Below are 13,488 nucleotides of genomic sequence, written 5' to 3' on the forward strand. Positions count from 1 at the left end.
AATAGATCCACTGGTTGGCCAGAATTCTGGAGCATGTCGACCTCATGAGTTTGTCAGACTGAACTGATAAGACTCTTCCACACGCAAATAAATTGCTGAAACATCTCTTTACAAACCTTTATTCGTAGCCTCTTACACGAGACACACCCCAGCCGCGATTTTTTCCTAACAGTACGTTTTTCTGGTTCTGTCATTTGGCTAAAGTCGTGAACCTAGTTTCGATGGCTGGCGATCCTGATGCGCCACTCTTTCACAAACAAACCGTTCAAACTGCCTTTGACTCACTATTCAGATCAAACTCTTTGAACCAAAAACGACCCCGTCGTTTCTGCTCTTCCAATACTAAAAAAGAAAAAAAAAACCGTCAATGGTTTCGGATTGTTTTTAAGACGTCGATATCCTGCCAGCAGATGCCCTTCAAGCATGTCACATCTCGCATCTCCATCTGCAGTTGAATCAGGCAGTGCGCATACGGCGTCGCTCATAGCCCCGACGCACCCCGACCTGCTCTCTCCACTGCCCACTCACCCACTTCGCCAACTTTAACTCTCCCCTCCCCACTCTCCTCCTCCAACCAACCAATCTCACATACTCTTTTTGGTCCACTTCTACACTCGCCAGTTCGACCGCATCAATCTCCGGACCCTGCAGGACCCTGCGTCGCCGGCGGGGGTTGTGCCTCCGGCGGCTGGGGCTCTGCCCCAGACCCCGTGGCTCCTGCTTCGCAGGAGTTTGCCAGGACCGTCGACGGAACCGACTCGAGCGCAGCGAGAGGAGCCACGGGGTCTGGGGCGGAGCCCCAGCCGCCGGAGGCACCACAACCCCCGCACAGAATGTGTGTGCACTGGTGTATTAAAAGAACTATTTAGCAGCTACAGGAGCAGACGAGGAGGTAGAAGGAGCGGGGGTGGAGTCCTTTTTGGTGTTGTTGGTGTCTTTTTTGGGCCGGTTGTGTTGTTTCTTGGACTTGTCGTGCTGCTGGTCTTGTTTGCTGTCGGGGTTGGCAATGAACTCTTGGGCAGTGTAGTTCTTGAGGGTGTTGCGGATGAACCAATCGGCGAACTTGCGGCCGTCTTTAGACTCGGCGATGTGGATGAGATCGTTGTCAAGGGCGATGTCGATTTCAGACACGTTGACACTTTCGCCATCCAGAAGAGCACCCTCAGTCCACTTGGTTTGCTTGTTCTTGATCTTGAACGACACAAGAGCACTTCGTAGCAGCTCGACATCGGTCTCAAGGAACCCAGAAAGCTTGCGGATGTCCATGGTAGCATACAGGTTAAGGTAGTTTTTCAGGGTGTAGCCGAGATTAGCGGTCTTGACGGTCTCAAGGAAGATCTTGAGATGGTGTTGAAGAGGCTCGACATTGTACTCGGGGTGTTCAAAGTCAGGAGGGGTAGGAGAAATGAACTTGGGAGCAGCAAATACAAACAACTCTTCAAAAGTCTTGAGAGCATCGGGACCACCGCGGTTCATCTTGGAAAGTTGCTCTCCGTACTTCTCACGCATGCCAGTGTGAATAATATCGTCTAATCTGGTGGGACACAGAGCAACACAGATGGCCAGAAGTGCGTACATCTGGTCCGACTTCTTGTTGACATTGTCGAATTGAGCGTTACGGTTGATGTTCTTAGTACGGGAAATGAACACAAGAATGTGCGAAAACGATTTAATAGCGTCAGCATATCGTCTAAGCATCAAGTAACAGAATCCAACATAGTAGTAAGTGGTGTAATGAGCACCAGTGACACGAGACAAAAGTGCCCGTTTATTCAATTGGACGTCTTCAAGAGTCTTAAGAGCAAGTGCGTAATCTCCCAAAAGAGTGTGAACACGTAGTAATCCAATTAAACTGAAGTAACCCAGGGTGTTGTAAAGAGGTTTGGATCCAAAAGGACCTGCCACTTGAGTAGCATCTTGGCCGTTCTTAGTGGCTTTTAATTGAGCAGTGATGTTGGCTTTACCAGCAAGCGAGTAAAGAACATTGAGAACGGGATATGCTCCCCATACACCCACGTTCTTCTCCAACAGCTCCAAATCCGCTTGAGAAGCATTACCCTTTTTAATGAGTCTGGATCGGAAAATCGAGAACGAGTTGAACTGGTAGATGAACTCGTCAATCATGTCCCAACACCATTGAGTGGGCAGTTCAATATCAGTAGGAGTCTCCGAATTGATAATGAAATCAAATAATGTACAGTAGTTGTGGTACGAATCGAGTCTCTGTTCGATAGTAGGTTGTCCCTTGGCATATAAATGACGGTAATACAGTTCCTTGTAGAATAACAGGAATGTTTGGTCGTTGTTGACAATAGGAGCCACTGCCAATTCGGGCGATGGCCAAGGAAGGTTCTTGTAGAACTTCTCAGTAAGCTTGCGGAACGAGTTGTCGTAACACGACAGTAACTCATAAACATTCTTCTCATGTAAACACTTTTGGAAGTAAAGAATGAATTCCTTAATGGCCTCGGGAACATACGCCGCCTTTCTAGCTGCCTCCATCAACGCCTCCTGTTGTCGCAACAGAGCAGCTTCATCATAGACATGTTCGCCAACCGCGATTGTCTCGTTGCCAGCTTCGAAATCGTCGTACTCGTAATCTTCCATCTTGTGACTGCCGCGTTCACTCTCTGTTGACGTAGTCTGATCCTGTGAAATTTTCAACTCTTACACTCTCCTCTCCTGCACCCTCCCGCTGTCCATCAAGTTTTTCATGGCGCGGCGTGCGGCGTGAGGCGCAGACCCTGGCTATCACCCTGGGGTTCTGGGGGTCTTTTGCCTCCGGCGGCTGGGGCTCCGCCCCAGACCCCGTGGCTCCTCTCGCTCCGCTCGAGTCGGGAGTCGGGGTGTGATTATAGCTGGGTCTCAATGAGTTGCAGGTGAGGGAGGAAGAGGGAGGACAGGCGAGGACGGGTTTCCGCTTTTCGTCTGACTTGAACCCGTACTGGCTCCCCGTTTATAATTAGTAGATAGCAGAGAAGAATTATAAGCTAAATTTCATATTTGAACGAAAGGAAAATAGAATTCAAGTGGAATTGAGGCTCCTTTTTTCGCATGTAGCCTCGGAAAAACCAGACGAATGTTTTTCCGAGGCTGATCTGACTTGAGGATTTTGATATGGCTGCAGCCAGAGGAGCTTGTAAATTTAAAAAAGGTTACATATATATAGAACCACCTCTCTCATTATCTCTAGATAAAATATTGGTCATCCAGAGTCTCTCAGGGGACTTTAAGCTCTATAAAACTGTGTCAGCCAATATCGCTATATGCAATGATCCGCAATGATGTTGATCAGCTGGTGGATCTCTGAGATGAAAAAATGAAAATTTATTATTTGAAAGAAGAAAAAACTTGAGAAACTCGGATAATAATCAAAAGAGAGTTAAGTGGAAAACTGTACTACCCCTATTGATTTGTTTATGTAATTATTTCTACTACGCTGTACTACTTTTGGTGTTAAATGAGAGAACGTGACGAGCCATGTTCAAGCTGAGTAGTATCAGACCCGAGAACTACTCACAAATGCTTTATTTATGGGTCGACCAGTTACGATATCGGAGAGAAGCTTCTTTTGTTTCGAGTGAACGAACTGATCAGTTTGGCATTCAATTACGCATATCGAACTGACAACTGCTTCTAATTAAGGTGGTGTTCAGAGGCCCCATTATAGCCTTAGCAGCTCAGTATACCCCTAAATGTGTTAGAGTCATTTACAGAAACAGCCAGTTCCGTTCGTTTAAGCAGTGGCCAAACCCCCCAAGCCCGACTCGAGCACAGCGAGAGGAGCCACGGGGTCTGGGGCGGAGCCCCAGCCGCCGGAGGCAGCAGCCACCAGGACAATTTATCACTTCAGGGTCTATTAATACATATCTCAAGGGACCAGATGCTTAGATCAAGAGTCTCTCGATGACGTCCTTGATGCCGTTGATTTGGTCACGGAGTTGCGAGGCGTCGTTGGAGGTGACGCTGGCAGCGATGACGGGACGAGAAACACCACAAGCACGGCCCAAGGCGATCTTAGAAGGAACAAAGACGTAAGGAACGTTCTTGTCTTCACACAACAAGGGCAAGTGGAGGACAATCTCGATAGGAGAGGCGTCGGCGGCCATGACAATGAACTCCGAGATACCACGGTTCAAGGTCTTAGTGGCCTCGTTAGCACCCTTCTTGAGTTGACGAAGGTGGGTAGCCTGTTGAACGATATCCAGAATTTGCTGGGTAACATCAGAACTGGCCAAAGGAAAGGCACGGGGGTCGGCGTTGGTAGACATTTTTTAAGATGTTCGTGTGAAAAGTTTTTCTTTCAAATGTGGTGGTTGGTGTATGAGTGATAAAATAATGCAAAGAGGTTCCTTGCAGCACTAGCTCGCCTCCTTTTAAATAAAAAAGAATATAATAAGAATAATTAAAAGGCCAGAGATTCGCAGCGAGAAAAAAAAATCAAGAGTAACTTCTGCAAACCCGCAGATCATGAAATATTAAAAAAAATTCAGCCATGCATCCAGGACCCTACGTGCGGCTCACGGCATCCGGGGCTGGGGGGTCTGCCTCCGGCGGCTGGGGCTCCGCCCCAGACCCTGGTTGTGCTCGCTTCGCGAGCGACTGGGACCATCGGCGGGTGGGTTGGTTTAGGGAGGGGGATAGGGGGAATTGCGAGGGGTGAGGGAATTCATGGAGGTTTTGGCGGGTGGCGCTGTAAGAGCATAATTCCGAGATTATGCTGTTATAGAGGTAACGCTAACTCCCACCTAGCTCGCCCAATTCAAGGTTACTTGAACTTCTGACAAGTGTTTTACTCTTTAAATGGAGATTTACATTCAATAGCCTTATTTTCAAAGTGCTACTGCCATAAAACCAGAAAATGAGATGGGGTCAAAACCCCAGGGGTAAATGACCCCGTTAAGACAATATTCTATATTTGTGTGTACGACCGGGGTTCAGGGCCTCCTCCCGGCAACTGGGCCCTCCTTCAAGACCCCCTCGTCCCCCTCCCCCTTCCCCTTCCCCTCAAACCCACTCAACCCATCTCCCAATCCGCTGGCAACCCCCACCCGCTCGCGAAGCGAGCACAACCAGGGTCTGGGGCGGAGCCCCAGCCGCCGGAGGCAGACGCCGGGTCGCAAATGTGGGGTGCATCAGAGAACCTCGGCCTGGTCTGCGAAGATCGCGCGATTTCGTTTGTTGAGTTGGCCGGATCCAGGGTTTAGGCTTGCTTCTGGAGTTTGTGAATTGTGAGAGAAGCCAGGAGAGTTTGGGATTTCGCTGAGAAATGGATTCTTCCGCGAGATTGACTGCGTATACGATCCGGTACGTTCTTTCGCCGAGAGAGTATCGGAAACTGGTTGCGAGATTGAATACAAATGTGACACGAATTTTGCCTGCTCCAGAGAAGATTGATGCGTCTGCTGTGAGGTCGGGTGACGGGGTTCAGTCGATTGTACGGTCTCAATCAAGACTTTTTGCTGCTTCGTACGGTTTATTAGGACTGATTAATGCCTTTATTCTTAAACGAAGGGGACTTAATATCCCTGCTTTGCGAATAGCCACTTCGTTAACTGCTATCTCGGGTATATATAAAGTCCTTTATCGCGTTCTGACACTTCTTTTACAACGAACAGGCATTTTACCTCGTCATGGACTTTCTGCTAAGACGACAGGTTCATCTACAAAGTCTCGAGTAGACAGTTCTCCGTCTCCTGGCACCACTGATGATCCTGAATCGACTTGTTCGGATGCTGGATATCTTGATAACAGCTATAAAATCACCAAACTGCTTGTTCGAGCAGGATACTTCACAAAGAGAACACTCAAGAAAACTAAACATCTGCCGCCTCTTCTACCTGCTTTGTTAAGTGGATTAGTAGCAGGCTCGGCATTCGCGCTTTTCCCTGAATCTGCTCAGGGATATGCTGCTATCTACCTATCAACTCGCACTCTCGAGTTTGTATACAACTATCTTGATGATATGGGATATTTGGAGTTCAAACCCCGTATTCTCAAGTCTTGGGCTATATTCCCATTTGCGTTCAGTCAGCTCTTTTACACGTTTATTTTCCATCCTGACGCTTGTCCTAATATCTTCAGACGGATAATGTTGCGACTGTCTGATGGATATATCCCTACAAAACCCACTGGCTATCCCATTGACCGGCCATGGCCCAACCCTGACCAGGTTGTCGACGGCATTGCTACTATTGCTCGAGCCAGGTACCCGAAATTCGTCAGTCCCATTCTATTCCCCAATCTCGATACTACAGTACCTGGTCTTGAATCTGCTGAACCTGTGCTCTCATTAGCCCATCCCGCTATGAGTACCTTGACTGGAGCATTAAGCCATCCTACTCAACCCTCGGAGTTCCGCACTTATACTGAACTTGTTCTCAGCAAGTACTCGTCTATCTATAAATACGTCTTTGGAGCGTATGTAGTACTTGGTCTGTTGAAATGGAGAGCCCACTCAAAAGCTTCTTCAAAGACATCTGAAAAGAACAAGCTATCTTCTACTGACAAAGCAAGCAAGAAAGCTGCTCCTTCACTTCCCGGAATCCTGTTGTCATCAGTTGCCAACACCGCTCGAACCACCACTTTTATTGTCATGACGGCTGCCTCGTCGTGGTATGGTATCGGTCTCAGTCAACAAGTTCTCAATAACAAGTTTATTCCCGTGCTTCGATTCCGAATCATCGGGTTCCTGGCCGGTCTATGGGCCTTTGCTGACCAAGTCAACGGCCGTGCAAGATACATGTTCGCAGTCCGACTTGCTCTCCGCTCGCAATGGAATGTCCTCAGCAAAGACCGCCGTTATGCCCCTCTCCTGAAAAATGGTGCTGCCGCTCTCTTTGCCCTCTCCTTTGCCGTTCTCATGGCCATCTTCGACCTGTCCCCCAAATCCATCCCCGGCCCCTCACTCCGCAAGACTCTCAACTGGATCAAAACAAACCAGTACACCGACGTCACCGCGGAAAAGGAAAAGGATATATAATTAATATATACCATTCTTGCACTCGGTTTCTGCTGGAGTTGTGCCTCCGGCGGCTGGGGCTCCGCCCCAAACCCCGTAGCTCCTCTCGCTTCGCTCGAGTCGAGCGTCGGGCATGCCAGTAGGTTCGGGGTGACGCTGAGATGAAAATCTCCTGGGTGCATTACCTCAAAGGAAATTGAGAGATATCTGTCTGATCTGTCCATTTGTTCATATATAATCCAGAGAATTCTCCATCAAAATACATGATCTCTTATTGGAACCTTTGAACAGTCAATGCGGTATTAACCTATAATCGAGCTATTATCGAGCAAGTCGATCTAACCAGAAGTTCGTATATTCATGGGAACTCTCAGCTCGTCTGATCAGTACCATTATCGAGCTAACGAGGTGACTCGAACCAGAGAATTGTGTCAAATGCCAAGAACTTCCGAAGTCTCTGTCAGACCATTCGTAACCCTTAACCCAATGACCCCAACAGGTGAGGGAATATTAACGTCTATTCAGCTTCTCACTCTTTATTTTAGATGCAAACTTTTCGGGAGTGGTATGTGCCTCCGGCGGCGGGCTCTGCCCCAGACCCCGTTGCTCCTGCTTCGCAGGAGACTTGCTCGCAGTAGCTCCTATTTAATGTTTTATTGCCAAATTCACCTCTCGCTGACAGCTCCTCAACATTTGTGGCTCCTTTCGGGAAAGTTTTGCTTTCCGGATGTTGAGTTTCTACATAATTCGCTGTTATAATGCTGTCGTTTGAAATCCATCAGCGATATTGGGACCTGTCTTCTTGATTCTTCCCGCCATGTCTCTCCTGCGAGGCAGGAGCTACAGGGTCTGGGGCAGAGCCCCAGCCACCGGATGCACGACCCGACCCCAGGTTCGTGTCTCATGGCCTATCATCCCTGCATATCCCTGCATATGCGAGATAATGCAGGGTTTGTTTACACCCGAAGTCGGCCATGCGGCTGCCATCGAGAAAGGCTGTGAAGTTATGGGGAAGTCCGCGTGACAAGGAACGTCAAGTTTATGGGGGCTGTGAGTTTGGGCCTGTGGGTGGGAGGTCTATATAAGGGGTGCATCCCGCTCCAAAAGATCTTTTCTTCCTCTTTATCTTTACTACACCAGATTTTTTGCCAGTTGAGATTGAATTGCGAGTTTTTGACCGTTTGATTTTTTGTTTATAACCTCTGACTACTATTTCGAGGTTCTAGCTGATTGACTGTTGTTTTGTTCAATTGGCTTTTATTTTAAAGCTTGATTTTGTGCTTGAAGTGTCTTTTTTTATCAGCATCACTTGTATATTGTTGTTAAACTTTGCTATCATCAATTACTGGTTTATCATTGTAATCAGAAACAATGTTCTTCCACTTTACCTTTATCAGAACCAAGGTCATTGAATTGGTTATTGGCATTCAAATGTCTTTTGAGTCAGAGAAAGAAATTATTATCCCTGATGACTCTCAGGAGGTCAACCATGGTTCTCGCTCTCATTTTAAGGGCTTGAGAAGTTTTTTCAATTGTTTTAAGAAGTCTAGTACTTCTTCCACTTCTACTTCTTCCAGTACTACTTCTTCCAGTACTACTACTACTACTACTACTACTACTACTTCCTCGTCCAATGTGCCTGAGAACATCTCCACTAGTAATGCCTTGGAATTGGCTCCCAAGAACGAATCCCAATTAGAATTCAGCGACGCCTGGATCTCCAAATTGAAATCCCTTACAGAAGGTGTAAGAGCCACCATTGAACAACAAAAGACTTTTTATTCCAAACTCAAATACAAACTCCGATGGAACTCTCATCATAAATCTTTCTGTACTTCGATGACTCACTCTCTTGACTTCTTTAAGAAATTGTCTATCGATAACATCAACAACAACACTTTTGAGGCATTCAACAAAACCGACTTCACTTTCCTTAGAAAGATGTTTGGAGTGTCGGACCAAGACTTCATGGAGGCATGTAACACCTGGATGCGAACTGACGGACTGGACACCACTGGACTCTTCATCTCTCGTGATCACCAATTCCTCCTCCATCCTCTCACTGCCGACAGGGCTTTCGCACTAAACAATTATGCGAGAAAGTTTGGCAAGCATCTGAGAGACAAGTGGTGCTATCGAACCACCCACCTTGCCGCATATGTCGGACTCTACCGAGTTGGCGGCGAGTTTTTTGCCATTGAGTACACGAAGAAGGACGAGACTCAACATGAGTACAAGTGTAACGTTCACATCGGCAACAACATGGTCAGATGGCTTGAAGGTTTCAACCACCTTGGACACCAACTTTGCGACACTTTCCCCACTACTGATGACAAAGACTTTGAAAACAGACTCTATCACGAAGTCATTGAAGATCTGAAGTTTCTGTCTGCAATCAAATCGGTTAACTATCGTATTGGTGCTGCCCTGTATCACGATAAACTTACTATCAAAGTTTACGATTGGTTGAGATACGACACCACCCCAACTAGAAAGAGAGAGAGAAGAAGAGCTCTTGGCAATAACGCCAGAAGACAATATCACACCTACAATGACGAACTTCGATTCCTTCTTTAATCAACGGTCATTCCTATCACACCTCGTTCCTAGACTCCCTCATGTCATCACTCCTACATCATGGTACCATTATCCGGATTCCAAATTATGTTCCCCCCATTCCACTCAATTATGGTTGGACACCTTCATTCGAAACCACTTGCGCCCAGCGGCTGCCACTCCTCCACTTCGACTTCACCGTTTCACTTTATGGTATTCCTATTGTGCTGGCACCTCCTTGGCAGACACACAATAGGAATGGCTTTTTCGATCATCGGCTGCTTGCGGGTTTCTTTTTGACAGACGTATCTCGCGATCTTGCTTCGCTGAGTGTCTGATTCCGAAAGATTCCCAAAACTAGCCGATACTAGAAGCCTAACCAGTGCATTGGCACCCCGAGCCATGCACACTCAACTCGAATCGGTACCACCAACCAACCACACTTGAGAACTGGGAACCACCGAACACGGACTTACCAAACTGGACATGACTGAGGAACTGAGAACTGGGGCTAACTGACACACTTTTTCTTGTACTACTCTACTTTCTGTATCACTTCTCTAATAAACTAATCTAATTTCTAATACTACCTTCTCACCAACTGCCTCCGGCGGCTGGGGCTTTGCCCCAGACCTCGTGGCACCTGCTTCGCAGGAGGTTGCTGAGATGGCTGTCAACTACAGACTGCCTCCGGCGGCTGGGGCTCTGCCCCAGACCCCGTAGCTCCTGCTTCGCAGGAGATGGCTAGGACCTTCGACGTAACGACTCTAGCGCAGCGAGAGGAGCAACGGGGTCTGGGGCAGCCCCAGCCGCCGGAGACAAACAGGAATCCACGAAGGAATCCGATCTCCAAACTTCAAAGGAGCCCTGGCTGGAAATGGAAAAACAAGAATACGTATTTGAATCACAGTCCTGAGCCGGAAGGGGATATTACAAAATGAAATGATCTTAAACAGACGGATCTGATGCCGTATATAAGGAATTCCACTTGGTTCCAGAGAAGGCACTTTCGAGTCAGACCTGGTATTCAAATAGCGGTTGTCTTACGCAAATGGCCACGGACCATATTGCCGAATAATACTATTAATTGGACGGTGGATTTGATGGTAATGGTATCAACACCTCACCATCATCAAACACATCTACCGAGGGGCTTATTTCGGACTTAAGCAGACTTTCATTAATCTTGAAAGGCAATAATGCTCAATCTCGTATCGGTGGTTCATCATTCCTCTCGTCTCCTGCTCGCTATTTGTTTGAAGGAGAACTTCAATCAATCAGTCAATCAATCAATAAATAAATAAATCTTGTTCAATGTCCTATACTATCCATAATTAATATAATTCAAATAATTTCATTCACACACATCATCAGGAGGGCTTCTCGCATTTACCTGATTACAAGCCGTTTACTTTGGCTATTTTGATGAAGGAGAACTTTACTTGTTTCACCTTCGCCTTGACCATGCCCATCTCAAACGGTGGGATTTTGTATAGCGAATGGTCATGTCAATGGGATAGCATTGGAAATGGATATCTCACTATGGTTATTTATAAATAAGACATAGACCAATGGCAATGGCCAAAGTCATAATCGTGATTCGGACGGCAGCTCGACCGTTCTACACTGCCAAAAAAACTTCACCAATAACTCGAAAAACCGAGCATTCCCACGTCCACAATCGCAAATAAATAAACAAACTACGGGGCTCCCGCGTAACGACTCGAGCGCAGCGAGAGGAGCCACGGGGTCTGGGGCAGAGCCCCAGCCGCCGGTGGCCGACCCCCACCCCCTGAATCACACAACCCCTGAATTATACCCCTACCGTTATCGGGCCGTTGATTTAACTGGATTGGGCTTATCAGTTTATAAGCAGCGGCGATCGTGCTTTGTACGGCAATGCAGGTGCATGATGGCGAAATCGGGCGCCGATTATGACCAGCCATTGCATTGGTGCCGTGGATGACTGGCCACCTCGAACTGATAGCGTTTCGGACTCCTTCTCCGCGACTGTTTGATATATAGTCTGACAATTACTAATCGTGCCGACTTTCTCACTCCACTCTTTTATTTCCTGACAGCAAAAGTCAGGTGTTAATTTCGTCCGTCAGTCGCTAAGCTACTTGTGGGTTCATAACGAATCACAAGTCATCGCTCTTTGATTCACAATTTGTTGTAATATGACTTCTTTCAGAGCCAATCCGGCGTTCAAGAACGCTCGCCAGAGAAAAGCTTCTTCTCCAGAATCTTTTGAGATTGTCGATTCGGTTTCTACCAACGGCAATGGCTCGTCAGAATCTGAAAAGGCCACTATTCGTGGCGAGTTTGATCCTAAATTGTCATCCACTCAATATACAGATCTGTTCCTTGACTTTATGAATACTAGTCCTACTACGTATCATGCTGTTAACAGTGTTGCTGAGGTTCTTGAAGCTCAAGGATTTGTTTATCTTTCAGAAAGAGAGTCTTGGGAAGACAAGATCACCAAGTCCAACCGATTCTACACCACTAGAAACGGTTCGTCGCTTCTGGCTTTTGTTGTTGGAAAAGACTGGGCTCCTGGTAAGGGAGCTGCTATTATCGGTTCTCATATTGACGCATTGACTGGTAAAGTCAAGCCTATCTCCAAAAAGACTCCTGTCGAGGGTTATGAACAAATTGGCACTGCTCCTTACTCCGGTGCATTTAACAGCACCTGGTGGGACCGAGATCTTGGTATTGGTGGTCGTATCATCACTCGTTCCAAAGATACCAAGAAAATCGAGTCCAAATTAGTGAGAATTCCTTATCCAGTTGCCAGAATTCCCACATTGGCTCCTCACTTTGGAGCCGTGGCTAGCGGTCCTTTCAACCCTGAGACTCAAATGACGCCTATTATTGGACTTATTGGCGACGAGGATCCTGAATTAGTTGCTACTGCTGACGAGAAACGGTCTCCTCTGATTGGCAAACACAGTCTTCGATTATTGAGAGCTCTTTCCAAACACAGTGGAATTCCCGTGGGCGATTTCCTGCAATTGGATCTTGAAGTGTATGACACTCATCCCGGTACAGTTGGTGGTCTGGACAAGGAGTTTGTTTTCTGTCCTCGTATTGATGACAAACTTTGTTCTTTTGCTGCTGTATATGGATTACTCGAGAGTTTGGAGAAGGTTGACGACAACTCATCATTGAGTTTTGTAGCTTTGTACGACGACGAGGAAATCGGCAGTTTGTTGAGACAAGGAGCCGAATCCAACCTCCTTGAAGGTACTATTGACCGATTGCTGGCACTTCACGGCAGTTCAGACGAGGAATTGAAGAGACTCACCTACGCCAACTCGTTCCTGATCTCGGCCGACGTGATCCACGCCGTCAACCCCAACTTCGACAACGTCTACCTCGAGCACCACAAACCCAAGCTCAATGTGGGAGTCACTGTTTCCTTCGACCCCAACGGACACATGACCACCGACGCAGTATCCACTGCTTTTGTTGAAGAGATTGCCCGTCGCACCGACAACGTTCTCCAGGCGTTCCAAATCCGCAACGACTCGCGATCCGGCGGTACCATTGGCCCCAAACTGTCGTCCAAAACCGGTCTTCGTGCCATTGACATGGGAATTCCCCAGCTGTCCATGCACAGTATCCGAGCCACCACCGGGTCCAAAGACGTCTACCTCGGCGTCAAGTTCTTCAAAGCTTTTTTCGAGAAATGGGAAGAGGTCGACGTCCTCTTCAAACTCGGCGACTTGTAATCCACCGGGGGACACACAAGCCTCTGGCGGCTGGGGCTCTGCCCCAGGCCCCGTGGCTCCTGCTTCACAGGAGATTCCGTATGAATTAATATATTAAATATGTACAGGGGATAGTGCCTCCGGCGGCTGGGGCGCTGCCCCAGACCCCGTGGCTCCTGCTTCGCAGGAGATGGCTGGGACCGTGGAGAGAACGACTCGAGCGCAGCGAGAGGAGCAGTGGGGTCTGGGGCGCAG

At 47.6% G+C, this 13,488-nt stretch overlaps 4 protein-coding genes across 4 annotated transcripts; 2 read left to right on the top strand and 2 right to left on the bottom strand.

Moving 5' to 3' along the window:
* Window positions 1–861: 861 nt before the first annotated feature.
* Window positions 862–2,607, bottom strand: AWJ20_3896 (uncharacterized protein; the record flags this gene model as incomplete). Its single annotated transcript, XM_018880934.1, has 1 exon — window positions 862–2,607. One exon carries the CDS (start codon window positions 2,605–2,607, stop codon window positions 862–864), a length of 1,746 nt encoding a protein of 581 aa, XP_018733576.1.
* Window positions 2,608–3,887: 1,280 nt separating this feature from the next.
* On the bottom strand, window positions 3,888–4,271 carry SNU13 (RNA binding protein SNU13; the record flags this gene model as incomplete). The annotated part of the gene is made up of 1 exon (XM_018880935.1): window positions 3,888–4,271. One exon carries the CDS (start codon window positions 4,269–4,271, stop codon window positions 3,888–3,890), a length of 384 nt encoding a protein of 127 aa, XP_018733577.1.
* Window positions 4,272–5,269: 998 nt separating this feature from the next.
* Window positions 5,270–6,982, top strand: AWJ20_3898 (uncharacterized protein; the record flags this gene model as incomplete). The annotated part of the gene is made up of 1 exon (XM_018880936.1): window positions 5,270–6,982. One exon carries the CDS (start codon window positions 5,270–5,272, stop codon window positions 6,980–6,982), a length of 1,713 nt encoding a protein of 570 aa, XP_018733578.1.
* A 4,715-nt stretch (window positions 6,983–11,697) lies between these two features.
* On the top strand, window positions 11,698–13,254 carry APE1 (Ape1p; the record flags this gene model as incomplete). Its single annotated transcript, XM_018880937.1, has 1 exon — window positions 11,698–13,254. The coding sequence occupies one exon, from the start codon at window positions 11,698–11,700 to the stop codon at window positions 13,252–13,254; it is 1,557 nt and encodes a 518-aa protein (XP_018733579.1).
* Window positions 13,255–13,488: the final 234 nt, after the last annotated feature.

Source organism: Sugiyamaella lignohabitans, chromosome C, assembly GCF_001640025.1.
Source record: "Sugiyamaella lignohabitans strain CBS 10342 chromosome C, complete sequence".
NCBI lineage: Eukaryota > Fungi > Ascomycota > Dipodascomycetes > Dipodascales > Trichomonascaceae > Sugiyamaella > Sugiyamaella lignohabitans.